The sequence below is a fragment of the Chiloscyllium plagiosum genome, chromosome 18 (assembly GCF_004010195.1).
Source record: "Chiloscyllium plagiosum isolate BGI_BamShark_2017 chromosome 18, ASM401019v2, whole genome shotgun sequence".
NCBI classification, from domain to species: Eukaryota; Metazoa; Chordata; class Chondrichthyes; order Orectolobiformes; family Hemiscylliidae; genus Chiloscyllium; species Chiloscyllium plagiosum.
This window is the reverse complement of record NC_057727.1, coordinates 14,972,325-14,999,856: the sequence shown is the minus strand read 5'-3', so window position 1 is coordinate 14,999,856 and position 27,532 is coordinate 14,972,325. Positions and strand designations below refer to the sequence as shown.

The 27,532-nt window shown below is 39.7% G+C and overlaps 1 protein-coding gene across 4 annotated transcripts in view; it reads left to right on the top strand.

The window, feature by feature from the left end:
- The window catches only part of LOC122558869 (cadherin EGF LAG seven-pass G-type receptor 3-like), a 178,976-nt gene that overhangs the window by 134,514 nt on the left and 16,930 nt on the right, over positions 1–27,532 (top strand). For all 4 annotated transcript variants that reach the window (XM_043707749.1, XM_043707748.1, XM_043707747.1 and 1 more), the window contains exons 13-16: positions 2,197–2,338; positions 3,782–3,902; positions 6,150–6,333; positions 21,758–21,859. In XM_043707749.1, the coding sequence (XP_043563684.1) occupies positions 2,197–2,338; positions 3,782–3,902; positions 6,150–6,333; positions 21,758–21,859 (549 nt within the window). The remainder of the gene's footprint in view (positions 1–2,196; positions 2,339–3,781; positions 3,903–6,149; positions 6,334–21,757; positions 21,860–27,532) is intronic.

Below are 27,532 nucleotides of genomic sequence, written 5' to 3'. Positions count from 1 at the left end.
CCAGCACCACTCCTGTTTTAAAGTACACCCACACCTTCATAACTAGACCTGCAGGACATTTTATATTTCAATCAAGTTGCCTCTTACTCTTCTAAACTCTACCAGACACAGGTCTTGCTTATACAGTCTTTTCTCATGAGCCAGTCAGCTTGTCCAAAGCCCAGGCATTAGTCAGTCTAGTAAACTTCCTCTGAAAAGTTTCCAACCTCTTATACCCTTTCTCAACTAAGATACCAATACTTTATACAGCACTCCAGAAGTGGTCTTACCAATGCTCTGTATAACTGAAGCATAAGCTCCCTACTTTTACATTCATTTCCTCTAAGTTTGTGAGAAGATTTGTAGCTCGGGTGCTCGTTGTTGTGGTTCTGTTCGCCGAGCTGGGAATTTGTGTTGCAGACGTTTCGTCCCCTGTCTAGGTGACATCCTCAGTGCTTGGGAGTCTCCTGTGAAGCGCTTCTGTGATCTCTCCTCCGGCATTTGTAGTGGCTTGAATCTGCTGCTTCCGGTTGTCAGTTCCAGCTGTCCATTGCAGTGGTCAGTATATTGGGTCCAGATCGATGTGCTCATTTCCTCTTTCAATAAACAATAACATTCTAATATCTTTCCTAACTACTTGCTCTACCTGTACGGTAACCTTTTGTGATTCATGTATTAGGACATCCTGATCTCTCTGCATATCAGAGCTCTGCAACATCTCACCATTTAGATAATATGCTTGCTTTTATTCTTCCTGTCAAAATGGACAATCTCTCATTTTCTCACATTATATGCCGTTTGTCAGATCTTTATCCATTCACTCATCTATATCCGTTTGTAGTCTCATGCCTTCTACAACAAATTACTTTCCTGCCCACCTTTGTTACTTACAAATTTATGAACTATACCTTCAATTCCTTCATCCAAGTCATTTGTATAGCCTGTAAAATGTAGAGGGCCCAGCACCATAATCACACCAATTGTCATATTTTGACAAAACAAAAATGACCCATTTATCCCTATTCTTTCATGATGGCTACCCAATCTTCCATCCATGCCAATATGTTACTGCCTGTAAAATGAGATTTTATTTTCCTCAGCAACATTTAATGTGATCCTATTATCAAATGTTTTCTGGAATTCCATCAGTTGATATCTACCAATGCTCTTTTATTCACAGCGTATGTTACTTCATCAAATACATCGGTTAAACATGAATTACCTTTCACAAAGCTATGTTGACTCTGTCTGCTCAACTTGAATGTTTTGAAATATCTGAAAGTTTTGAAGTGTCCTGTTGTAATGGCTTTAATAATGGCTTCCAACATCTTCCCAATGACAGACATTAAGCTAACTGCCCTGTACTTTCCTGCTTTCTACCTCCTCCCCTAATGGCAATTTACATTCGCTACTTTCCCTAAAACTAAGACATTTTGGAAAAGTAAAACAAGCTTGCAGCTCCAACAAATTTTCGGTGCCACCTCCTTGCAGGCTATAATTTTCTTGAATTTCTCCCTTCCCTCTTCTGACTCATAGCTATTCCTGGGATGTTACTTGTTTTCTTAATAGTGAAGACCAGTGCAAAATATCTGTTCACTTAATCCTTAATGTCTTTATTTTCCATTATTAATTCCCCAGACCCAATTTCTTTCAAATCAACACACTTTTTTTAACTCTTCTTTTTAAATTTCGATCAAAATTCTTAATATATGTTTAGCTAGCTTTCCTTTGTACTATAATTTTACCCCGGTTAGTAACCTTGTAATTCTTTGCTTTTTTAAAGATATTCTGTCCATGCAGCTGACTTGCTGCCCATTTTTTGTGCAATCATATGACACATTTTGTTGAAGCTTTTTGTTATGTACTCATCAGGACAATTTGCAAGAATACCATTATAAAAGGGAACAGCATTTTTACATCATATGCAAAACATATGTTGGATGGTTGGCAAGTGGATTTAGATTGATAGAGACCTTGCCATGGCAAATGCACCTATTAAATAGTTACTAACAGTCAACTGTCAATCAGATTTAATTATCCACATATGGATTCCAAATTAAACATGTAGCAAACAGTAATTTAAAAGACAATGCTGGAATAGATTACGCTAATTTAAATTGACAGTGATAATTCCAATCCACAAAGAGTTTATCAGATAAAAAATGCAGAAGTGGCATAAAAGTTGATGTAAAATATTTAAGAATGTTTCATGTTTAGGTTACTATGGTGAGTCTTGCATCGATGCCTGTCAGCTGAATCCATGTGAGAATGAATCTGTCTGTCGTCGCAAACCCAGTTCCTCTCATGGGTACACATGTGACTGTGGAGAGAACCATTTTGGCCAGTACTGCGAGCACAGGTAAAACAATACTGCTGAATGGAGGAATGCAATACATTTCTAATAGGGAATGAAGTTAGAAGCACCAAAGGTTGCCGTTGTGAGAATAGTTGTATAGAAAATCTGAGGAATGGCGTAAGGATGTCATTCATGTACTTTACAGTTTTAAACAAAGACGTTGCAGTCTGGGTGGAATGTGCTAGATGTTATTGGACTTTGCCTAACCATCAGATGATTCTGTGGAACTTGGGTGTGCCTTTTTGACTTGTGTATTCATCTGCAGGATGTGGAAATCACTGGTAAGGCTAGCATTTATTGCCCATCTTCAGAAAGTGCAAGTCAATTGTACAGATATTTTCCTAACCAACCTATTCAGAGATATTATTAGACACCTCTGGAGCAAGTGGAACTTGAATCTGGACCTCCTGCACCAGAGGTGGGGAGACAACCAATGGGCCACAAGATCCTTATGTTAGTTGTATATTGACCTTCATTGAATTGTATAAAGGTGATAGGAATTAACTGGAGGATTCATGTGTACACTATAAATAGACAAACTAAGGATCTTTTTATGGAGTGGTTGTGTTCTGGGCTCAGAGTCAGAAGAGCCGGGTTCAAATCCTGTCCTCATGATTTGATGACCATGAGGTGTCATAACACGTCCAAACATTTCATTATAGAATAAATCGGCTAAAATTATAGTTATTGAATTAAGAGATGCATGCTTGTAATGTGTAACTGTAAATAAATAGATAATGCGCGCAAAGATTGGTTCCAGTTCTACTCTTCACCATCTGGCTTTTTTGAATATAACAATTCAGTATGCTTAAGACGTGGAACAAAAATCATCCACCTTATTCTTTCACCCCACATTCCAACCCCTACCCCTAAAACTGTTTGTACCTGCCCAAAAATGTATTTTGAGATGCCCTTAACTCTGAAAAGTGATTTTTGTGGGTAGTTTGAAGTTGTTTTGTTGCCAAGGATTTGCTGCCACTATATTTTAAACAGTTAATATGATGTATTCAGAAGAATGGTATATCCTTCCATGCATGTGCATTAGTCCTTGCTGTATTTTGTTTGACCTTTTTCTTCCCTTTCCCCCTCAATGTATTCCTTGTACCCTTAATTTTTTTATTACAACAGAATCATATTGTAGAGTTTGTTTATAGTGCACCAGTCACAGTTGACTGTTCAAGAGAGAAATAATATTTGATTCTCATTTCAGTACCTTTATAATGTACACAATGCCTTTGATAGACACTGCAGTGAGTGTGGAATTTACCTTCAGAGCTTTAAAAATGTTGCAACTGGACCATGTGTTTTTCCATGCCTACCTCAATGGTTTGGGTTCAGAATTTATTGTGGACTATGAATGGGAATCGGTATCTTGCAACTGTGTTCTTTGCGCAACAAATGGTAAGTGCTATAATGATTTTTATTCCCTCCTGAATTTCCATCTAGAATCGATCACCAATGTCCCAAAGGCTGGTGGGGGAATCCAACTTGTGGACCCTGCAACTGTGATATCAGTAAGGGCTTTGACCCGGACTGCAACAAGACAAATGGCCAATGCTACTGCAAGGTTAGTATCATCGTGTCATCAAGAAAATGCCACTTTTTATCTTTCTTGTCCCTTCCTTGATAGAGTTTTCATTAAGGTTTGAATATGTATCATATATCGAAACCTCTAAACTTCCTGAATGTACAACTAAAAATAAATCAGCTGTTGATTTTTATTGAGATCCATTGATGAGTTTTACATTTATCATTACCAGTATAAGCAGCATCAGTTTGACTTTTTAAATATATGATGCTGTGGTTATTACTTCAATGTATTCTGCCTGTCAAAGAATCTAATTTGATAATTTTTCTTGTCTGGCACACAGACACCAATTTCCCCAGTTTGTTTCATGATTCAGCCATGATTCAGCCATAATAGGTATCTAACAATGATGTCTTTAAGACTCATCATTGTAAGTCACCCACTTGAGTAGTGCTCCACACAAGTCAATAACTACATAATTTACAGACTGTTTATGTCACTTTACAAATATACATTCAGTCATGGGAGTATGGGTTCACTGGTGTTGTCAACATTTATGTCAATCCCCAAGTGATCTTGAGAAGATGGTAATGAGCTGCTACCTTGAACTTCTGCAGTCTAAGGCATGCAAATATACCTATAGTATTGCGATGAAGGGACTTACAGGATTTTAACAGCAGCAATGAAGGAACAGGATGATGTGAAAGACTTGATGGGAACTGCCTTCCAAAGTGTTCCATGAGCCTATTAATCGTTAGTCTTGGCAGTGGAGATTACAGGTCTGATAGGTGCTACTGAAAGAGCCTTGGTGAGTTATTGAAGTGCGATCCTGTCAATAATTCACAGCTGCCACGGTGCACTGATGGTCGAAGTTGCAAAAGTTTTAAGATACTAGATGGGATTTCTAGTGGTTTACTTTCTCCTGAGTGGTTTCAAGCTGTGCTCCTCCAATCAAGTATGGAGTATTCCATCATGCTGCTGACTTTTCCTTATTGATGGTAGAGACTCAAAAGATGAGTTATTGCTACAGAGTTCTTAGCCTCTGATCTGCTCAGATAACTACAGTTTTTCATATTGCTGGTCCAACCAGCAGAAGGTTTCCCCTCAATTTATATCAACATAAGTTTTACTAGGACTTCTTGATGCCACATGCTGCCTAGATGCTAATGGTGCAAGAATTGGCCAGATTGGGTTTGTCTTGCTTTTGAGGATAGGACAGAATTTGATAGTTTTAGGCATTGCCAGAAAGATGCTATTTTTGGAATTTTACTAGAGCAGCTTGACTTAGGGCATAGCTCCAAGTTGCTCCTCAGATGCTGCATGACCTGCTGTGCTTTTCCAGCACCACACTCTTGATTGTAATCTCCAGCATCTGCAGTCCACACTTTTGCCTTGAAACATAGCTAGTCTTGTAGCACCAGGCTTCACTACTATGGTTGGAATGTTTGAACTGAACATAGAGTTTGCTGTATCTGGTTCCTTCTTGACATCAGGTGTCATGAATTGACTGACAATATCATTTATGATGCTAGGGACTTCAGGAGTAGGTTAAGATGGATCATCCTTTGACAGTTATGTATATATGCAGTTGCATAAATCTTTAACATTACCTTATTATTCAGCGTTGAAGATGGGAATGTTTGTGCAGCTTTTTATTTATTTAATTATCCACTAGTGTCCTTATGATGGTCACGAGATTCATGATTATCTTTCCTGAGACTAGCTTTTTATTCCAAGTTTATTAATTAATTGAATTGAACTTTTGCAGTTGCCATTGGTTGGATTTGAATTCTGGGTACTTGAATATTATCCTAGATTACAAGGTTATTAGGCAAAAGTAAGGACTGCAGATGCTAGAGATTAGTAGTCCAGTAATATTACTATTATTCATGTCATATGTAATTTTCCATATATATTTGTTGAATTAATTTGAGCTTATTTTACAGTTTCTGGTTCCAGCTCATACCATTTTGAAATAAATACTGTGAAATGTCCTCTGCTGTTCACAAAACTTATGAAAGAACGACCAGTGAAATATTTCTTTGCTTGAGTTGAATTCGAAACTGGCTGGATTACCAAATCCCTAAACTTGGCAATATTTAAATCGTTGACTACAACAAATTAATTTTTAAAATACTATAACATAAGAATTCCCAATTTATTTGCAATTTATGGATTTATTTGGATCATAATTCTTATAAGCAAGGAGCCCCACAAATATTTTAGTCACACAAAAGATCACTGTTTTAAACTCCATTTAACTTGAGTTCATTTTTATTCTTTCAGGAGTTTCACTATCGTCCTGTTGGAAGCGATGCATGCCTACCTTGTGACTGCTATCCCATTGGCTCGTTTTCCAGGTCATGTGATCAAGAAACTGGCCAATGTCACTGTAGATCAGGAGTGATTGGACGTCAGTGTAACCAGTGTGATAATCCTTTTGCGGAGGTCACGCACAGTGGGTGTGAAGGTGAGAAATGTCCCTGAGACATAATTTATTGCCAATCTGCTGTAGAAATGAAACTTTTAAAAAGAATTTTGCACAGCTGAGAAGCTTAAATTAACTTTGTACCATAAGTAAAATTACTAAACATTGTACGGATTTGATCTTCACACCTAGTGCTGTCTGGAAATAATGTATAACTTAAAAATTGTTTCATTGACAAATTTTGCTCTAATGTTGTCATTTTGAAATTGACATTTCAAATAATGGCACCCTTCCATTATGTATTTTTTACAGAATTTCTATGTCTGTTGTTTAATGTTGATATTAACTTGTTTAGAATAAACAATATCATGCTTCATATAAACTGACACAAAGAGTATACAATTGCGTTTATGTTTTAGTGTGGAATTATGTTTTATTGAGCTGTTAAAGCTACTAATCTTGCTGGAAAATACCATCCTCAAAGTGAAGAAATCTTCCTTCATCTCATGGCATGTGCGTTATTCCTAGAGTGTGCTCCCCCCATCTAAAGAGGGGAAATATCCAACTTACATCCACCCCATTGATCTCAATGAGAATTTTATATGTTTGAATAAGATCATCTATTATTTTTCTAAACCCAAGAGAATATAAATCCAATCTATTTAAACTTCTCTCACCACAGTCCCTCCAACCCAGGAATTAGTTCATATCTCCGTGATTCTCTCAATTGATAAATCCTCCATTTGTTTAACATCCATCTATATAGGAAAATTAGTTTTGGAGCTGTAGTATGTTGCCACATAGATTCCGCCTGGCAACATGGTTCTAAAGGTTGGTTTAAAAAAATATTGATCAAGAGGCGAAAGGAAACTGTTGTATATACTAAAATATGAATTAAGAGCAGGAGTAAACCACTCAATGCCTTGAGCCTACTTCACCATTCAATAAGATGATGGCTAATGTGATTACTCCTGCCCTCTCACCATAACCTTTCAATCCCTTTTTTATCAAGAATCTATCTATCCATTTAAAAATATTCAAAGACTCTGCGTTCAATCCCTTTTGAGACAGTGTTTCTTCACATCTTTGTCTTAAAAAGGCAAATCCTTATTTTGAAGCAGTAACCCCTATTTCTAGGTTCTCTCACAAGTGGATACATCCTATCCACTTACACTCTGTTAAGAACTCTCAGGTATAAAATTTTCAATCAAGTTGCCTCCTACTCTTCTATGTTCCAGTTTTTAGAAGGCTAATTTGGCATAGCATGTAGAAATTATACCTCTTGTATTCCACTCCAGTGAAAGTTCAAAGTCCAGCAGAAGGTTCAAAGTATGTCTATCAACCAGTGTTCTCCATAGGTTCACTAACATTCGCAGGTTCCCTGTCCTCATCTGCTTCTTGGAAAGACCCAATTCCGTTCTCTTGGTTTCTTTGTTGCACCTGTTGTGAAGAAACAAACTTCCATACTATACCATATGTCTTCCTTTTCCTTCCCTCTCCCATTCTCCCATAATAAGAATTTCCTTTTCCCTTGTCTTCCACCTCACCTCACATTCAGTGGGTCATTTTCAATTACCAGATGCATTTTTCCCTACTCTCAGCTTTCTATAGGAAATCATTCCTTCTACAACACTGCTCCACTCCTCCATTACTTTCCCTGTCCACTGGCATCTTTACAAGCAAGCACAATAGATAAAATATTAGTCTTTTACTCCCTTCCTTCTCATCATCCAAGGCTCCTAATACTCATTCCAGCTGAAACACCAATTTACTTGTACTACTTGCAATTTGGTAGTTTAGCATTCACTGTTCATGATCAGGGAAATCAAACACAGACCTGGTGATCCTATTGGCTTGCAGACTGAAATTTCAGTCAGCACCAATCACCAAATAATGGTGAGAACCAACATTTTGCTGATCTAGGAGATCCATCAATTGATAAGGAGTGAACATGAATGGTGTAAGTGAGAGAAGGACACTACTGGATGTATGAGGGCAGGAAGCAGGCTGCAAAAAATATAAGGATAATAGCACGCTGGAAGGGGAGTGTGGGTGGGGAGAAGAGCAAACTGCAAAGAAAAGAGATCTGTTTTAAACCTATCGACAGAGGAATGAATACTCAGCTAACTGGGACCCAAGAAAACTTCACATCAATGAGGAATGTGGAATGTATAATTGAGGGTGGCATAATTCAGCAGCAACTATACTTGGCGAGGGAGGAAAGCAGTGGGTTCTACTGTAATGAACATTGTCAATTATTAAAGTTAAATCTGAAATTGAGATCCAAGATGTAGTAAATAAGATTGTCACCACATGATGATGCTCACCCCTCTAGTTTCTCACCTTCCAACATTGTGCACCACCCCTCAATAACTTACACTGTTCAATTCCCCTCACTCTGTTGCCTTTCCTGCACTTCCTCCTCCAACTGACATGGCTCCTGACTGACTGATGTCAAAAGTTTCACCACTTCTGGGGTTGTGGATTGAAGCTGGTAAGCACTGACAGGATGTTTGTGTGGGGATAGTGAGCACTGTGAGGCTGTGAAGAGGTGAACACAATCGGGATGTGCAGGTTGGATAAAAAATATGTTGGGGGTGTGAGTGTGTTGGGGCTGTGAGCACTATTGAGGTCTGGACAAATCAGGTATGTGTATCAGGTGGTGTGGGAGAGTGGTGAGCATTGTTGGGAGAGTGGCATGGAGTTGAATACATTTTTGTGGAGCTCTGAGCTATTGGTGAGCTATGTTGAGGTTGTCATGTTGCTGGACTGCTTTAAACTCTTTCCACCTGTTATGAAAGCTCTAAGTAAAACTGCGTTAAAGCCAGAATAAGTACTTTCTAGGACAAGCAGACCAAGTACCTGTGGTTCTGGCCATCTTGAGGTACTGTTGTAGGGAATTGTGCAGAAATCTGAGCAAAGTAGAACAAGTGATTGGAAATTAAACTTTGTTCATAAGTACTATGTTATGTGCTTGTTGTAATTTCCTTAGCATCCAAAGGGGCATCAGTTCCTCTTACTAAGATTTGGGCAAATGTATATTGTATGTTTATAAGAATCCTCATTGTAAACATAAACTCACATAATACTTTGTGGGTTGGCACGGTGGCTCAGTGGTTAGCATGCTGCCTCACAGCGCCAAGGACCTGGGTTTGATTCCAGCCTTGGGCAACTGTCTGTGTGGAGTTTGTACATTCTCCCTGTATGTGCGTGGGTTTGCTTCAGGTGCTCCAGTTTCCTCCCACAGTCCAAAGATGTGCAGGTCAGGTGAATTGGCCAAGCCAAATTGCCCACAGTGTTCAGGGATGTGTAGGTTAGATGCATTGGTCCAGGGTAAATATTGGTAATAGGGCAGGGGAATAGGTCTGGGTGGGTTACTCTTTGCAGGGCCGGTGTGAACTTGTTGGGCCAAAGGGCCTGTTTCCATACTGTAGGGATTCTATATAAGAAACCTCACAAACACTTTGTGGTGCATTAACTTTAATAGGCTTACTACAAACAGCCATTATATATCCTTTTTTGAAGTTACTGCTGAAACCTCAAATCCTCATTGTATCTTATGATCAATAATTGGATCAATTAAAAAGATTCCTAGACTTCCACTACAGCAATTAGTATTTTAGCTGGTGCAGTTAAATTTTGTGTAGCATATTTCACTACAGTAATGCTAATTTGTTGGATATTTTAGACCAGTCTATTCTTAAAATGCTATGGGGAGTGAAATAAAAGGTGAAGTTTAAAATTAACTGCAGTATGTGATTATAATTTGATCTACAATGTTTGAATAGTAAATAGATTATGCTGCAATAAGTATTATCCTTATGTGTCTCAAAGCCACAATAAAAGTCAGTGGTTATGAAAAATGGAAGTTGAGATGAATCTTCAGTCCCAAAGGTGTGAAGACAAGTCTCTGCAAAGAACATTAAGCAGCCAGCCAGAGTTAAGTTCGGGACTTTGCTTCACTGAATGCTGCTGTGCAGTGAAATTTCCTGTATGGAATGATGCTAATGGAATTCTGTGCAAAATATGTTGCACAGAATTGTGGACAGGTCATCCTACAACACTGGTTTTTAAGTCTACATAACATTAATGAGCTGTGAAATAAGAAAGGTAGACAAGCAGAAGGCTGGAAGAACACAGCCAGGCAGCAGCAGGAGTTGGAGAAGTCAACGTTTCAGGTGTAACCCTTCTTCAGGAAATGTGTTCTTCCAGCCTCCTACTTATCTGCCTTGGATTCCAGCATCTGCAGTTTTTTTTTCGTCTCTAACCTAATGAAATAAGAAAGCGAATTAAATAGTGTTTTTAATTATCTCAATCTAACCCAGTGGGTGTTACACACTGCAATTGCTTTATTTATTTACTACAACCATGACCACTCCCTCTATCTTTTGTTCTACTAGATATTTGTCACTTAATCTCTCCCCACCCTCTCCCGTCCCACAGACCTTTCCTTTTTTTTAAACTTTCTCCCTCAGCTGTTAACTCTGATTCTCTGTCCATAGTTGCTGTCAGACCCTATTGAGTATTTCCAGCACTTTGTTTCTATTTCCATTTTCCAGCATCTGTTGTAGTCTGCTGTATTTTAGCCAGAAAACGTATGTATTTTGGAAACCAAAAATGTAAACAGAAGACGAAATGCATATCGATCAGCCTCTGAAAGATAGGATAAGGAATTGACTGAAGGCACCAATTAGATGTTGGACGAGTTCTGTTGCAGAAATTCAGAGCAAGTGTCTGGGGACTTGATATATTTGTAATTTACGTTAATTATTTAAATTGAAAACCTTGATACAAATTATACCAATTTACAGATAATATTAAACTGTGCAGAACAGTAAACAGAATTCAAAGGTTTCAAAAGATACGGGCCAGCTGCAGGCAAATGGGACTAATTTAGTTTGGGAAATTTGGTTGGCATGGATGAGTTGGATTGAAGGGTTTGTTTCCATGTTGTGTGACTCTATAAATAAAATATATTAAGATGGTGAACAATAGCAAATGAAATTTACTCCAAATATTAAGTATCATACATAGAATAAGCAACAGACATGCTCCATGAATGTATTGAAATGGATGTGGGTGATGTTATGAAGGAAACAGAGGTCTGCTCAGTGTATCTAAGCAAAACAAAGCAGCAATCAACAGATTGATGACGAACATAACAAAAGCAGTAATTCACTGGTTGGAGGAAGAATTGATTAAATTATACAATTCTCTTGTCAGACCACACCTACAGTACTATGTCCATTTCTGTATTGTGAGAGATTAAAGCTCTGAGCCAAGGTTTGTTTCTAATATAAAAGCCTAGAGTTGAGCGGAAATGCTGGCCTGAGCTTTTCTGGTTGGAATGAAAGATTTAGAGGGGCTCGTGGCTGAGTGGTTAAGGCAATAAGCTTTTAAATCCTTCAGGATTTCCCTGCGTAGTTTCAAATCTTGCCGACTATGTTTTGATTGAAAGAGTGGCACGACTCTGGTTAGCACTGCTGCCTCATGGCAACTAGACACCCTAGATTTCATGCTTGGGTGACTGTCTGTGTGGTGTTTGTACATTCTCCCCAAGTCTGCTTGGGTTTCCTCTGGGTGTTCCAGTTTCCTTCCATAGTCCAAAGATGTGCAGGTTTATTTTGATTGGCTATGCTAAATTACCTAGGCGAAAGTGAGGGCTGGAGATTAGAGTTGAGAGTGTGGTGCTGGAAAAGCACAGCAGGTCAGGCAGCATCCAAGGAGCAGGAGAGTTGATGTTGCCAGCAAAGAGCTGATGAAGGGCTTTTGCCTGAAACATCGACACCCCTGCTCCTCTGATGCTGCTTGACCTGCTGTGCCTTGCCAGCACCACGCTCCTGACTCAACTCAGCCAAAGCCCAACTCGACCTGTCAGGTTTTAATCAACTAGGCAAAAGTGAGGACTGCAGATGCTGGAGATCAGAGTCTAGATTTGTGTGGTGCTGGAAAAGCATAGCAGGTCAGGCAACATCCGAGGTTTCCAGCATCACTCTAATCGAGATTCTGTCAGGTTTTAATTTGCTGTGATATCTAATATTGCTCTGTTATATAATGTAGAAAACGGTCCAGATAGCAACATGCCAACTGATTGCTAGTTAAGTGGGATAATGTGAAGTGCGTTTAACAAATACTTGTGCAACTATAAAGAGCCAAACATAAATATGCCGGTGCTTTAGTTTAATAAGTAAATAATTCTGTTTATGTTCTTGTTAGTGAATAGACACAGCAATTTAAATGTGTTAATATCTATAGTCAGTGACTAGATAGTACTGCATCCATCAGTTTTTTTAAGAAATAGGATAGTGATTAGTTAATGTATGGCAGTGTCTGTACAGTACTTGATAAGGTGATTAAACAAGGGCAAGTTAAATTTATTGCAGATAAAGGTTAATTATCGTACTTAGAATGGGCAATAGACATCCTCCATGAATGTATTGAAATGGCTATGATTGAATATGATTTTCTCTCCCTGGAATTGATGCTGAAGGTAGTGACAAGGACAAGCAATTAGGTGAATTGTTGCCAGAGAGAGCCCACCCCTTCTCACCACCTCAGCAATAAAATCCTGGTGTCCATGACACTCAACTCTAACTGATGGCCGCTAAAAGTTAGCCTACTGTCCTGGCTTCCAAGCCCCTCCCCATATGAAAGAATGTAGAAAGTGCTGCATGGATACTTTAATCTCAAATGTAAGCATAACTGGTTTAAATAATTGCAAATGTTGGAACCAGCTGCTAGTCAAACATGTCTAAAGAACAAAAATTGGTTTGTAATAAATTTATAATACTCCTTCAAAACACTAATAACTGAAATCTTACCCCTTTTCCTTTAAATCCTCTCACGTTCTTCTGATCAAAGATGTAGCCGTGGATATGTGCATGGACCCCAGTTATGTCTATCTTATTGAGGGGTTACGTGGAACATTCCTTGTTCCAATCGTATTTAGGTCCCACCCACAACTCTTTCTCCATTTCATCGATGTCATCATTGATGCTGCTTCTATCTCTCGTTTTGAATTGGAAAAATTAACCAGTTTTGCTTCCAATTTCCATTCAGCCCTCACCTTCACCTGGTCCATCTCCAACTCCTCACCTCCCTTCTTCAACAGCTCTGTTTCTATTTCTGGGGAAAGACTGGCTGCCATTATACACTACAAACCCATTGACTTACACAGTTAACTTTTACTATCCATCCTCACACCCTGCTTCCTATATCGATTCAATCTTATCCTCCCAGTTTCTCCATCTCCATCACGTTTGTTCTAACGATGTCACCTTCTTTATGGGGGCCTCAGAAAATGTCCACCTTTTTCCTCGAATGAGGATTCCCTACTACCTTGGATGACAGGTCACTTAGCGATGTTTGGCCCATCTCTTGCACTTCTGATTAGATTAGATTAGACTCCCTGCAGCATGGAAACAGGCCCTTTGGCCCAACAAGTCCACACCGACCCTCCGAAGAGCAACCCACCCAGACCCATTCCCCTACATTCACCCCTGACTAATGCACCTGACACTACGGGCAATTTAGCATGGCCAATTCACCTAACCTGCACATCTTTGGACTGTGGGAGGAAACCGGAGCACCAGGTGGAAACCCACGCAGACCCGGGGATAATGTGCAAACTCCACACAGACAGTTGCCCGAGGCGGGAATTGAACCCGGGTCCCTGGCACTGTGAGGCAGCAGTGCTAACCACTGAGCCACCATGCCGCTCCTTCTGCCCTCATTCTCCACCACCCACATGTGCATGCAAGCAGATTCAACTCTAAAAGGCACAAGTAAATGCAGTCTTGAAGTATGTTTTTACAGTTAGGATTCTCAGAATTATGCACATTGCATATATGGCTTCACTGGGTTACTTATGATTAGTGGCCCTTGGCTCTTGTACTTCATTAGTGTGCTGTTAATAGCTGACATTGACTGAAAATTATTAGCGAATGATGATAATTACACTATAGTTATTTTATCTTTCCATCTTGGCTGTCATATGTTCCTGTACATTTTACATATCTTTTACGTGTGTTTTCTGTTCCCATATCTATTATCATTTATTTATCTGTATTAAAGTCCACCTCCACTCCTACGTTTATTTGCTTAATTAGCTTACATTTCTTTTAACTGCTGCATCCTACAGACCTGAGAGATCCAGGATCAAGCTGTGAAAAAGATTTGTTGCAAATGCACAATAGGGATTGTAGCCTGCACCATCCTGTCAGAGAGTGCCTCTTTGCCAAAGATATAGGCTGCAAAATCACAGGTCGTGCATCCTGGCATATACTAAGCTACATTCTCCAAAGCCCCTGTCTGGGGAAATTCCTATTTTGATCCCTCCTCCACCAGAGTTCCTGTTAGGAGTGGGTGAAACCCCTGACCCCAACTGGCCATACAGGAGATTCTTTGCACAGACCAAGACTTGAAATAACTGTCTTCTTGTCTAATGTGTTGTGCTCCTGCTGTAGTTAGAGTCGGGACTTGAAAGGCCTCTTCACCTCCTCATAAGATATTCTGAAGTCAGGAAATTGACTTCAATGGGGATTCTTATTTTATGGTGAGCTGTGCTGCTAGCTGGTTATGAGACAACTGACAAATAATTTACTCATGAAAAACTTCTAATACCACCTATTCACCTAGCAAAGATTTTAAATGTTTCTCATTTGCTCAATGACTGGTTGTAACTCTATTGCCAGATGGCAGATAGTTGAGATGGTGATCCAATATAAAGCCAAATCAACCCTCTGTAACAGACTTATTAATGCTGGTAACATGTCCACAATATTTTAGATCACTGGATTTTAGCCAGCTTTTCTGATTCATTAAGTGCTCTGACTGGTGTAACCATACTTGTTGGTCAGGTAGCAGGAAGTATGCAAATTCTTCTTATGGGTAGTGTCTCCTATTTTGTTTGGTAAAACTTTAATATACTAGATCATTGGAAGTGAAGTTTACTTGAGTAGCAAGCATAAAATGGTAGTTTGATCAATGAGGTCATCTGAGGAAGTGGATGTATTCTTATTATCTGCTTACATACAATTGAGTAGGATGATTCTTGCATTGAACTTTACGGAATCTTCTCTATAAAGATTAGTTATTATTTAAGAGTTCCTTCAATAAACTTGTTAGGCCTTGACATTTCAGGCAGTGTATTCTGCCCATTATCTAGAGTGATAACTGAAAGAAATGAAACAGATAGTTACATATAATAGGGCATTGCATCTGTTTGGTCTAGACTAGCATTCTTAGGTTGTTGTGGCACAGTGGTAGCGTTCCTATCTCTGATTCAAGTCCCACCTGAGAAGTTTGTCATAACTAATTTGAACAGGTTGATTAGATATATCTGTGTGAGTACTATTGTTGCCACAGCCTACATAAGTAGTAGACTCGAGAAACTTCAAGCACAGTGAATAGGTCAGGTGAGCTATCATCAAACACACAGAACCTCATAACAAATATCCAGTAGTCAAACTGGAAATGTATCACATTCATGCATTGAATTAAAAAAAAATTAATTTGATTTATTATTGTCACATGTACCTAGGTACAGTAAAACATTTTGATTTGCGTGCAGTACAAGCAGATCGTTGGTTACAAGATATCATGGAGATCTATCAACACTAGACCAAGACAGTGGCCTTCCCATTACTGAATCTGGCTAGCCTTACTGAAGAAATACATTACCAGCCCTTCTACACAGTTGACCAGTCAGCTGCAAGAGTGTGAACAGACTGATAGCAAACACAAAAGCCTGACAGTAGTAAGTTCCCATATGGACCATCCTTCAGTATGCATAACTATCTCTTTCAATTGTTCCACTTATTCCCCCAGTATGTTACCTGAAACCTGCCTGTCAAGGATGACTAATTATTTTAAGGTAACAGCTGTTATTTCCAGACCAGGTTTCACATGCTTCAACATTTTAAAAAAATCTTAGTCAGTGTTCCAATCATCATCCTGGAGGTTACCACTGATCAAAAACAGAACTGAACCAGCCATATGAATGCTTAGGCTACAAGAAGCAACTCACAGCTTATCTCTGCAATGCCTTTTCACCATCTACAAGACACAAGTCAGATATGTGGATGAGAACAGCTCCAACAACACTTGAAGCTCAGAACAAATCAATCCACTTGATTGGCACCCATCCACCATCTTCAGCATTCACTCCCTTCACCACTGACATTGTGGTGCAGTGTATCATCTACAAGTAACAAATCACTAAGGCTCCTTTGACAGCATCTTCCAATTTGTCCTTCTATATGGTTGAGGTTACAAGGACTAACACCACTACCTCTTGAAACCACATCATCCTGACTTGGAACTATTATCATTGTTCCTTCATTGTCAAAATCCTGAAGCTCCCCTCCTAATAGCACTGCGTATGTCCCTACAGCCTAAGGACTGCAATGCTTCAAGGAAGCAGCTCAATAGCAAATAAGGATTGGCAATAAATGCTGGTCTAGCCAGCAATACCACATCACATGAACAAATCCAAAAAAACTGCTCTTAACATGAAAACCTTCAAACAGTTCTTATTATTTTGTTTCTGCTAAATGAATTCCCATAGCATAGTTACATATACTGTGGAAAAGTGTTGAAACAACATTAAGTATTGATTATCTAAGTGAAGTATGGAATAATTCTAGCACCACCATGGACACAAGCCCTTGGAGAGTAGACTACATCTTTAAAAATATTTCAAGAAATATTGTGCATGAGATAGTGAGAGTTGATAATCTTGAAAATGTACTAACTATATACCAAACATGGTTTATTTCCATTATTTACAGATTAGAGATGTACTGAGAATGTAGACTTCAGAGTGATGGAGTTAAAGGGTGTGAACAATTTTCAGACATTTGCTCTGAAGCAAGTTGTAAACCATAACAGAAAAGGAGAAAGATCGACATTTCGGGCATTCCTGAAGAAGGGCTCATGCCCGAAATGTCGATTCTCCTGCTCCTTGGATGCTGCCTGACCTGCTGCACTTTTCCAACAACACATTTTCAACCCTAACAGAAAATCCAGGAACAAGATTAGGCCTTCCAGCACCTTAAATCTGACCTGCCATTCAGTTAGATCATAGCCGATCTTTATCTAACTCCATCCACCTGCCATAACTCATGCTTAATGAAAATCTATCAGTCAAACATTTGAATTTGCAATTGACATAACCTAAGCAGTTTTTTTAGCACAAGAAGCTTTAGATTTGTACTACAGTTAGCACTGCTCCCTTTCATCACCTCAAATGTTAAGGTCATGCTCCCATGTTCCATACTTCCCCATACAGGAATTAGGGTAGCTAGATGGAGCCTTTCAAATCTCCTTGTCACGTCAAACATTTCAATCACCATATCACCAGCTCCCAATACCATTAATCCCTGTACTCATTGACTGACTTTGGCTCTCAGTCATGCTAGCGACCTGTTTGTTCCACTGCAGCAAATTCCAAATCTTTGACACATAAAGTTTTCATTCTGATATGTCAATCTTGGCTCCGCAGTAGCACAGAGACAGAAAATCATGGGTTCAATTCTCAGTCTCAAAATCTGAATCTCAGGTGATGTTTCATTGCAGTTTTGCAGAAGACCATGTTTTTGAGAAGCTACTATTTAATTAGATGATAAATTGTGATACCTATTCCCTCATATGGCCTATAAGATCTCAAGCCACAGTTTGAAGAACTGTAGAGCTTTGCTCCAGTGTCTTGCCCAATGTGTATCTCTTGAGCAAATTCAGAAATATAGATTTGTTTGGTCACGATTTTATTAGCTTGACTCGGATGAATCTTCCTAGAGTATAATTCAATATGGTGTTCCACCCAACTCTCCAGCTGTTTATTGCTGTCAATGATGACCTTTTCAGCCTTTGTAATCAATTGGGCTGACTTCTTTATTGATGGACTTTGTCTTTTTGATCCTTTTATCCATGTCCTTTGCATTCCCTGTTTGGATGAACATAAGGATATTTTGGATTAGTGGTGCTGGAAGAGCACAGCAATTCAGGCAGCATCCGAGGACATGCAAAATCGACGTTTCGGGCAAAAGCCCTTCAAAACCCCCGAAACGTCGATTTTGCCTGTCCTCGGATGCTGCCTGAATTGCTGTGCTCTTCCAGCACCACTAATCCAGAATCTGGTTTCCAGCATCTGCAGTCATTGTTTTTACCATAAGGATATTTTGGCAGAGCTGTAAGTAATAACAGTGGTGCAAATCAATCTGTTATATCCCACATGAAATGTAACAGATAACTAGAGGATATTTGAAGTATGGTTTTCGGCCATGAGTTGGCTACACCGAGAGTCCAAAACTCTGTTCTCCTTGGACTCCTCAGTAGAGGTCAGGAAGTTAGGCCATGTAATGCAAAAAGCCCCAAGACCAAACATGTAAGCATATCTTTGTATTATTCATCATTTGAAAATGCAGCACACGTCTGCTAAAAATGATACCTAGGCAATTGATGCTGTGACGGGTCCCCTCAAACTTCTACATGTAAGCTGGGAGGAGGAACACAATATTGTGATCTGATTTTTCAAAGTGCAGACTGTGGAGCAGGGAGATGTTGGGAGTGGAGGAAGATTGGAATAAGGTGTCTGAGGGAACAGTCCCTGTGGAAGACTGACAAGGGAGGGGAGGGGAATGTGTGTCTGGTGGTGGCAGAAATTGCAGTGCTCCAATGAAACTTGGCACAAGCTGCAAGAATGGCTCATTTTCCACATGGCAGCCCTGCAACCTTCTGGACTCAATATAGAGTCTTTTAAGGTTTGAGCACCTTCTCCCATGTTGTTACTGCATTCCCCACATACCAGGCCTTGTCATCCCATGAGCTGCTGCAACCAACAATCCATTGTCAGCTACTAACCATCCCCTTTAGCAGCTATTCATTCTCGCAGGCTGAGTTTTACCCATTCCTTTGTCTACCCAACTGTTGTTCTCTCTGTTTGGGCTCCATCTCCATGTATCAGTTATTTCTTCCCCATCCCTCTTATCCCTTCTTCAGTATCTACACTAACTTTTTCCCAGCTACAGTCGGTTCTGAAGAATGGTCTCTGGATGCAAAACATTAACTCTGCTTTCTCTCCACAGATGTTGCCAGACCTGCTGTGTTTTTCCAGCAATTTGTGTTTGTTTCAAAATTCATTCATGGGATTAGGTGTTGCTGGCTAGGCCAGAGTTTATTGGGTATATCTAATAGCCTGGCAAATGAGTGATTTGCCAGGCTGTTTTGGAAAGCAGGTAAGAATCAACCACATTGTTGTTGGTCTGGAGTGAGATGCAGGTCAGCCTGGCTAAGTATGGTGCATTTTTTTTCCCAAAGAACATGTGAACTAGAACAACAACCAATAGTGGTTACATGATCACCACTAGACTAACAGTTTTAATTCCATATTTTTTATTCATCAGTTGCCATGGTTGAATTCAAATGCATGTCCCCAGAACGTTAGCCCTGGATTCTGGATTACTACCCCTATGGCATTTCCACTATGCCACTGCCTTCTCTAAAAACATATATAAAACCATGAATTGTGGCTTGTGAGAGGTAGCTAACAGATTTGCTGTTTGAGACATATGAAAAGCAAGTGGAAGATGCAAACGTGACCCAACTAACTTTTGTTTCGGATAACTGAATGTGGTAAAAACGAAGAAATCCATACCGATAATTCCTTTTTGTTTTAATTGCCGACCAACAGAGAATCGAACGTCCTTGACCACAGCTACAGAACTGTTTTGCTAAAATTGTGCTAGGCACTAGTCAGACTGCAGGTGGAATACCGTGAACAGTTTTGGGCCCCTTTATCTAGAAAAGATATACTGGCATTAAAGATCTCAACGACCGCCCCCTCCCCCCGGAGGGGTCTCTCAGTTCCACAATCAGTCAAATAAACACGAGGAGTTCGGTCTGCTTCAACAAAATTTCACACTTTAATCAGTATCGGCTGGGCACAGGTTGTCCAGCAACACAGAGATTAAAAGATTCTGTGTTACTTGGAGAAACTGCGCGACATTGCTTGAAACAAGACAATTTTTATATGGTTCTTAAGAAATAGTACAGCCTTAATTACACAGTAAATCCAATAAAGTCTAATAAAATGATATTATGGACAGCAGGTTAACCCAGTGGTATTTCCTGGGAACCCACATTGTTTTGTACATGTTATCTCTTTGCACCTGCATCTCTAAGGTTAACTAGGATGGTTAGTAATGTCCTATCTAGCTTGGTTAATTCCATACTGTAAAGGGAGCATTGTCTGCTAATCATTGATTTAGTTAGCTCAGGAATGCAGCTTTTAGCAGGGTGGAAAGCCATTTTAAACATAGTGTTAATTTGCAGCCTAAAAAGCTATTTTATTATGTTACTTTATGTTACTTGCATTAAGAAACCATTTTGTAGTTAGTAAAAGCATGCATTAAGTGGTTGCTCCTGATAACAGCCTAAATCCAGATTTTAGATCCTCAGCATTGGAGGCAGTACCAAGGAGGTTCACTAGGCTGATACCTAGTATAGAGAAACCGTCTTATGAGGCAAGGTTGAGTAGTTTGAATCAGTACTCATTGGAATTTAGGAGAATGAGGACAACTTTGTTAAAACATGCAAGATCCTTAGGGGACTTGATAGGATTGATATGGAGAGGTGTGGGAGAGTCTAGGACCAGAGGGCATAATCTCAGAGTAAGGAGTTACATATTTAAGATATATGTATGGAATTTTTTTTTTCTGTGAGGATAGTGAATCTTTGGAAGTCTTTATCACACAGGGTTGTTGAGGCTGGATCATTACGTATATTGAATGCTGTGATAGATTCTGAATCAGTAAGAGACAAAGCAAAAAAGTGGAGTTGAGGACTATCAGATCAGATTTGATGAGTTGAATGTTATTTCTGCTCCTGCATTTAATGGTCTTAAAAGAAAAGTCCAAACTTTGTCCGATAGAAGAGAATATTTTTCATCATGATCTTAATAGCGCAAATGAGAAGTGCATGCCTCTCCTCACACCTCTGTATATACATTTAATCTGCATTTCCAGTGAAATTCTAACTTTGTCATTCTCTGAAGTATTGAAAAAAAATTCTACTCCCATTGTTAGACTAAAGCTTAAGAGTTCTGACAGATCGTTGCATTGCCAAAAAATTATTAATGTGTACAATTTTATTCCATTAAAATGCTATTTTGCTAATCATTAGAAGGCCTTGGTGGCAATACGGGGATTGTAGAGTGTAACAAAGGATATTGTGGACGGATTTTTGTTAATTATCTGATACCTCATTACCTTATTGTTGAAGACACCCATTTATAATCATTCCAGTTGACATGCCTGATTCAAGAAAAGTTCTGCACAAATTCAATTATTCCTGCTCTACTGGATAACTGTGGGCTGTTTGAAGTGATTTTAACTCCAGCACATAACAGGGTAATTTTATTTATAAAAATACTTGCTGATTTAACATCTTTTGCCTCCTTTTTCCCTAGTGATATATGATGGATGCCCCAAGTCACTCAAGGCTGGTGTTTGGTGGCCCAGAACAAAGTTTGGACTCCCAGCAGCTGTACTGTGCCCAAAGGGTTCCCTTGGTGAGTGACTATTCTATGTTATTCTCATAAAAAATTTTTCTTCACACTTTCAAATTTGCACTATAGTCGGTTCAGTCGCACATTGTTCAGCTAATTGTTTTCTGGCAATGTTAATACATGCTTGTTGGGACTTGTCATTTTGTCCTTCCATTTAGTTTGTTGACAACAGTGGAAAGTTCATTTTACGTAAATCCAAGGGCAGTAATTTTTGAAAAATTATAAAAAACTGGGCAGCATGATGGCTCAGTGGTTAGCACTGTTGCCTCACAGTGCCATGAACAAAGGTTCAATTCTGCCCCGGCGACTGTGTTGAGCTTTCACATCCTCCCCGTGTCTGCATGGATGTCCTCCAGCCGCTCTAGCTTTCTCCCACAGTATAAAGATACGTAGGTTAGGTCGATTTATGGGAAATGCAGGGTTACAGGGATAGGGTAGGGTGTTGAGTCTGGGTGGGCTGCTCTTTGGAGAGGTGGTATGGACATGAGGGACTGAATGGCCGGTTTCCACACTGTAGTGATTCTATGATTCTATGAACTATAGATAATGTCTCTGACTACTTGATTAGATTACATTACAGTGTGGAAACAGGCCCTTTGGCCCAACAAGTCCACACCGACCCACCGAAGCGCAACCCACCCATACCCCTACATTTACCCCTTTCCTAACACTACGGGCAATTTAGAATGGCCAGTTCACCTGACCTGCACATCTTTGGACTGTGGGAGGAAACCGGAGCACCCGGAGGAAACCCACGCAGACACGGGGAGAACGTGCAAACTCCACACAGTCAGTCGCCTGAGTCGGGAATTGAACCCGGGTCTCTGGCGCTGTGAGGCAGCAGTGCTAACCACTGTGCCACCATGCCGCCCATAAACTACAACAGGTTCTGACTAAAAAGAAAACAGAGTGCATCTCATTTTTAAAGAAGAATTGAATGCTTCCGCAGACACGGGGAGAACGTGCAAACTCCACACAGTCAGTCGCCTGAGTCGGGAATTGAACCCGGGTCTCTGGCGCTGTGAGGTAGCAGTGCTAACCACTGTGCAACCATGCCGCCCATAAACTACAACAGGTTCTGACTAAAAAAAAACAGAGTGCATCCCATTTTTAAAGAAGAATTGAATGCTTCAAGATAGACTTCAAGTCTTAAATTCTGCCTAAATTGAATTAGCTTACTACATTATAACAATGTTAAAACTCACAGGTGGATGAAGAAGCAATGCTTTGAAAGCTAGTGATTCCAAATAAACCTGTTGAACTATAACCAAGTGTTGTGTGATGTTTAACTTTGTCCACCACAGTCCAACATCGGCTCCTCCAAATCATGACCCAATCTCTGTTTTTATTTTAACTGAGTTTATCTTTCCTAATAACGGGCACATCATATATAGGACTCTTAATGTAACAAAATATTCCAAGGCACACCAGAGAGAAGCATTATAAAACAAAATACAATACAAAGCCACGTAAAGAGATGTTAAACCAGATAATTAAAAAAGCTTTTTACAAAGATGCAGATTTTAATAGTGCCTGAAAGAAGATAAGTGAGATGGAGATGTTTGTGGAAGGAAATCCAGAATTTAGGGCCTTGGCAGCAGAAAGTACAGCCAATGATGGTGAAGCAGTTAAAATCAAGGACACTAAAGAATTAGGTCACACCAAATTATAGTCCAACTGACTTATTTAAAAATACAACGTTTTTGATCTTGTCCAACCCAATCCAACATCGGCACATCCACATCATAACTGAAGAAATAAGAGAGAGAAAAACGCAATGTTCTTGGAAGGTTCTGGGTTTGGATGAGTTGACAGAGATGGGAACGAACAGGGCCATAAGAAAATTTGAGAACAAGGATGAGAATTTTAAAATTTAGATATTCTTGAGCGGGAGCTGTTGTAAGTCATTGAGCGCAGAGGAACTTGACTTGGCACAAGTCAAGACCTTTGCAGGAGAATTTTGGGTGATCTGAAATTTTCAGAGGAGAATATGGGAGAACAGTTGGAATTGTCAAGTCTAGAATGAACAAAAGCTTGGATGAGGGTTTCAGAGCAGATGAACAGAGGCAGTTGTGAAGTTGGAGGATGTTATGTTGATATGATTATACAGGTTAGTAAATATCTGGTAACATTGAAAATTATCTCTGCCTCATTGTCGTTATCTGCATTTACATTCTCAAGAGTCGGAGGTATTTTAGTCAGAATCCAAAGCAAACCACAGCCATTGAGGTAAGAATAGTTGAATTAAACCCAAACATCAAAATGAAAGATTTTCAACATTGCCTCGAAAAAATAGATTTTCATCAAAAAAACTTAAAGATTGCTGAAAAAAGAGATGCGTTGACAAATCTCTCCATCTTGCAAAATCAGAACAAATTCAAAAATGCCACATTTCAAATTATCCCAACAAGGTGTGTGACAACAGTAAGTTGCTGATAATTTGGTAAGTTGACTGTCATTGATCAAGCATTGCCAAGGAGAAAGAAACAGGAACTATAGCTCCCCCTTTCCTTCCCTCTCCCCAAAAAATACCCCCAGGTAATAAGAAAAACCCACAAAGTTTGAACATGTCTCTTTTACTGAGGATGGATTGCTGCATGCAAATTGGTGTTGTTTCTACAAAACATAAATGAGCCACGTTAAGAGCTTGACTGATTCACAAATTGGTTGCTAATGTAGTACATTCAGGATTGTTGGTAGCTGCCACCCAATTTTGTAATAATATCTATTAGTAGCCATTTTGCTTTGGGTTTAACGAGTGTGCGCTGATCAAATATAGTCTTTCCTATACTTTCCCTATTGTGAACACTTTAAGGGACAGTGTTTGATTCAATTAAGCTATCTTTAGAATGTATGGCCTACGTACCTGGCAATATACTTGCGCTGAAACTTATACCTGACCATCACACAACTGTCTAACCTCAGTTGTGTGATGGGCAGAATGCCTTTATGAACTGACTGCAGCATGGTGTTAATGGGAAATACTACTCATTTAACTACTACACAGTAGCAACACAAAACAGCTTGTTCAGCCTGTTGTTCAAATCTTTTTAGGTTCTTAGATTCAAAAGTGGAATCCTTTCAAGTTTGCATGAGACATGGCAAAGAGTGAGCTAATTGAATTGACAAGTAAATTAAGGTGTGGTATTTCCAATTGCCATAATCAGCACCTCATTGTATCTGCAATCTCTGTAGTATGTAGTTCAACATATGAGGTGTTTGAGAGAGTCTACTGCCACCAATCCTCTTTTGCCTAATTTTTTGTCCAGGGCCTGTCTACTAATCAACTGTGGAAGATAGACCACCAGAAAATCTTTACAGAAGAAAGGCTGTTATTGTATAACAAGATGGCTTACTGTATGACAGCAATAAGTACAGCTGCATTATGTAGAAACATCAAAACTAGGATCAGGAGCAGGTCACTCTGCTCTTTGAGGCTGCCCCAACATTCAATAGGATCATGGTCCTGTATCTCAATGTCATGTTCCTCCTTTCTCTCCATATCCATGCTGCTTTAAGTCTAAAAATGCACCTGTTTTCATGAATATATTCAGTGACTTAGTCTCCACAGCCTTCTGTAGTAGCGGATTCCACAGGTTCACTACCCTCTGACTGAAGAAATGTTTCTTCATCTCAGTTCAAAATGACCTCCCCTCTATCCTGAGACCGTGACCTCCTGGTTCTAGATTCCCCAACCAGGGAAGACATCTACCCTGCATCAACCCTGTCCAGCCCTGTTAGAATCTTATATGTTTCTGTTAGATCCCCGCTCATCCTTCTAAACTGAGGTGAATGTAGGCCCAGATGAACTAACTGTACCTCCTAAGACAATCCTGCCAGTCCCCGGTATTAGCCTAATGAACTTCCACTGTACTCCCTCCATGACAAGTATATTCTTTTCAGATAGGGAGACCAAAACTATGCATACTACTCTTGGTGTGGTCTCACCAAGGCAGTAAGGTATCCTTATATCTAAACTCATAGTTCAAGTCAGACATAATTCCTCGCATTCTCAGGAGTTTTTCAGGGTACATCTACTGTCTATGAAAGCTAATGCAGAGTTCACTTCTTCACCCACAGACTGTGTGATACAGTTGCAGAATGGCTGACGTTCAAGTTAACATTGAACATTAAATCCTTCAGACCCGTTTTATACATTTTAGGGGTTATCCCAAGATCAGGAGGCCCACTTCTTCCAAACTTATGTAATAACATCTTTGAATAGTTTGATTAGAAAAGTAGGTTAATAAAAAACAGTCAAACTGTTATGAGAAACAATAGGAAAGTGGAGTTAATGCCACACTTGGACCAACCATGATCTTATTAATTGGTGGAACAGGCTCCTGTTTCTTATCAGGATGCTTATCTACATTTATTTTAAAAATTGCTCACCTTCTGAGGGAGAAAATAAGTGCACAATTTTTGCAAACAATAAATCCAGCAAAGACGAGTGGCCAGATTTTCAAAAATAGGCAGGGTCAGGGCTCTGTGTAGATCTGATTTAAAAATCCTATTTCCTTGGGGCATTTCTAGATCTTGACATCTTTGAAACAGATTCCAATTTTCAAAGTACGGGTAGGGAGCAGGGAACCCAGTCTCCCAGCTTCCTCCATTTTAACAATTAGTTGAACTGCCAAAGGAGCTTGCGTAGGGGCTGAGTCAACCAGGACTGCTGTTTTCATTTTATTGCACATCTTTGCACATAGTTTGACTTCACAGCTTGAACAGGAAAAGGTTTTATTAATATTTTGAAAGTTGTGTGCCCCTTGGAGACCTTGAACTGGTTTGAGCATGTTTTCTCTGTTTTTGTTATTTGGGCACCATCTTGTTTTATACTGTTGGCCCTCTAACTGTATTTTCTTTTTTTGCAAGTCAGTAATCAGCTGAATCATGTCTGCCATATTCCTTTGCCCCTTGTGTTCTGCAGGCAACTCCTGCTTCCTGCCCAATTCAGGTGTTTGTATTTCATTAGCTTTTATAAGTGATTTGGATGCGAGCATAAGAGGTACAGTTAGTAAGTTTGCAGATGACACCAAAATTGGAGGTGTAGTGGACAGCAAAGAGGATTACCTCAGATTACAACAGGATCTGGACCAGATGGGCCAATGGGCTGAGAAGTGGCAGATGGAGTTTAATTCAGATAAATGCATTTTGGGAAAGCAAATCTTAGCAGGACTTATACACTTAAAGGTAAGGTCTTAGGAAGTGTTGCTGAACAAAGAGACCTTGGAGTGCAGGTTCATAGCTCATTGAAAGTGGAGTCGCAGGTAGATAGGATAGTGAAGAAGGCGTTTGGTCAGAGTATTGAGTACAGGAGTTGGGAGGTTATGTTGCGGCTGTACAGGACATTGGTTAGGCCACTATTGGAATATTGCTTGCAATTCTGGTCTCCTTCCTATCGAAAAGATGTCGTGAAACTTGATAGGGAGCTATAGGGAGAGGCTGAACAGGCTGGGGCTGTTTTCCCTGGAGCGTCGGAGACTGAGGGGTGACCTTATAGAGGTTTACAAAATTATGAGGGGCATGGATAGGATAAATAAAAGTCTTTTTCCTGGGGTCGGGTAGTCCAGAACTAGAGGGCATAGGTTTAGGGTGAGAGGGGAAAGATATAAAAGAGACCTAAGGGGCAACTTTTTCATGCAGAGGGTGGTACGCGTATGGAATGAGCTACCAGAG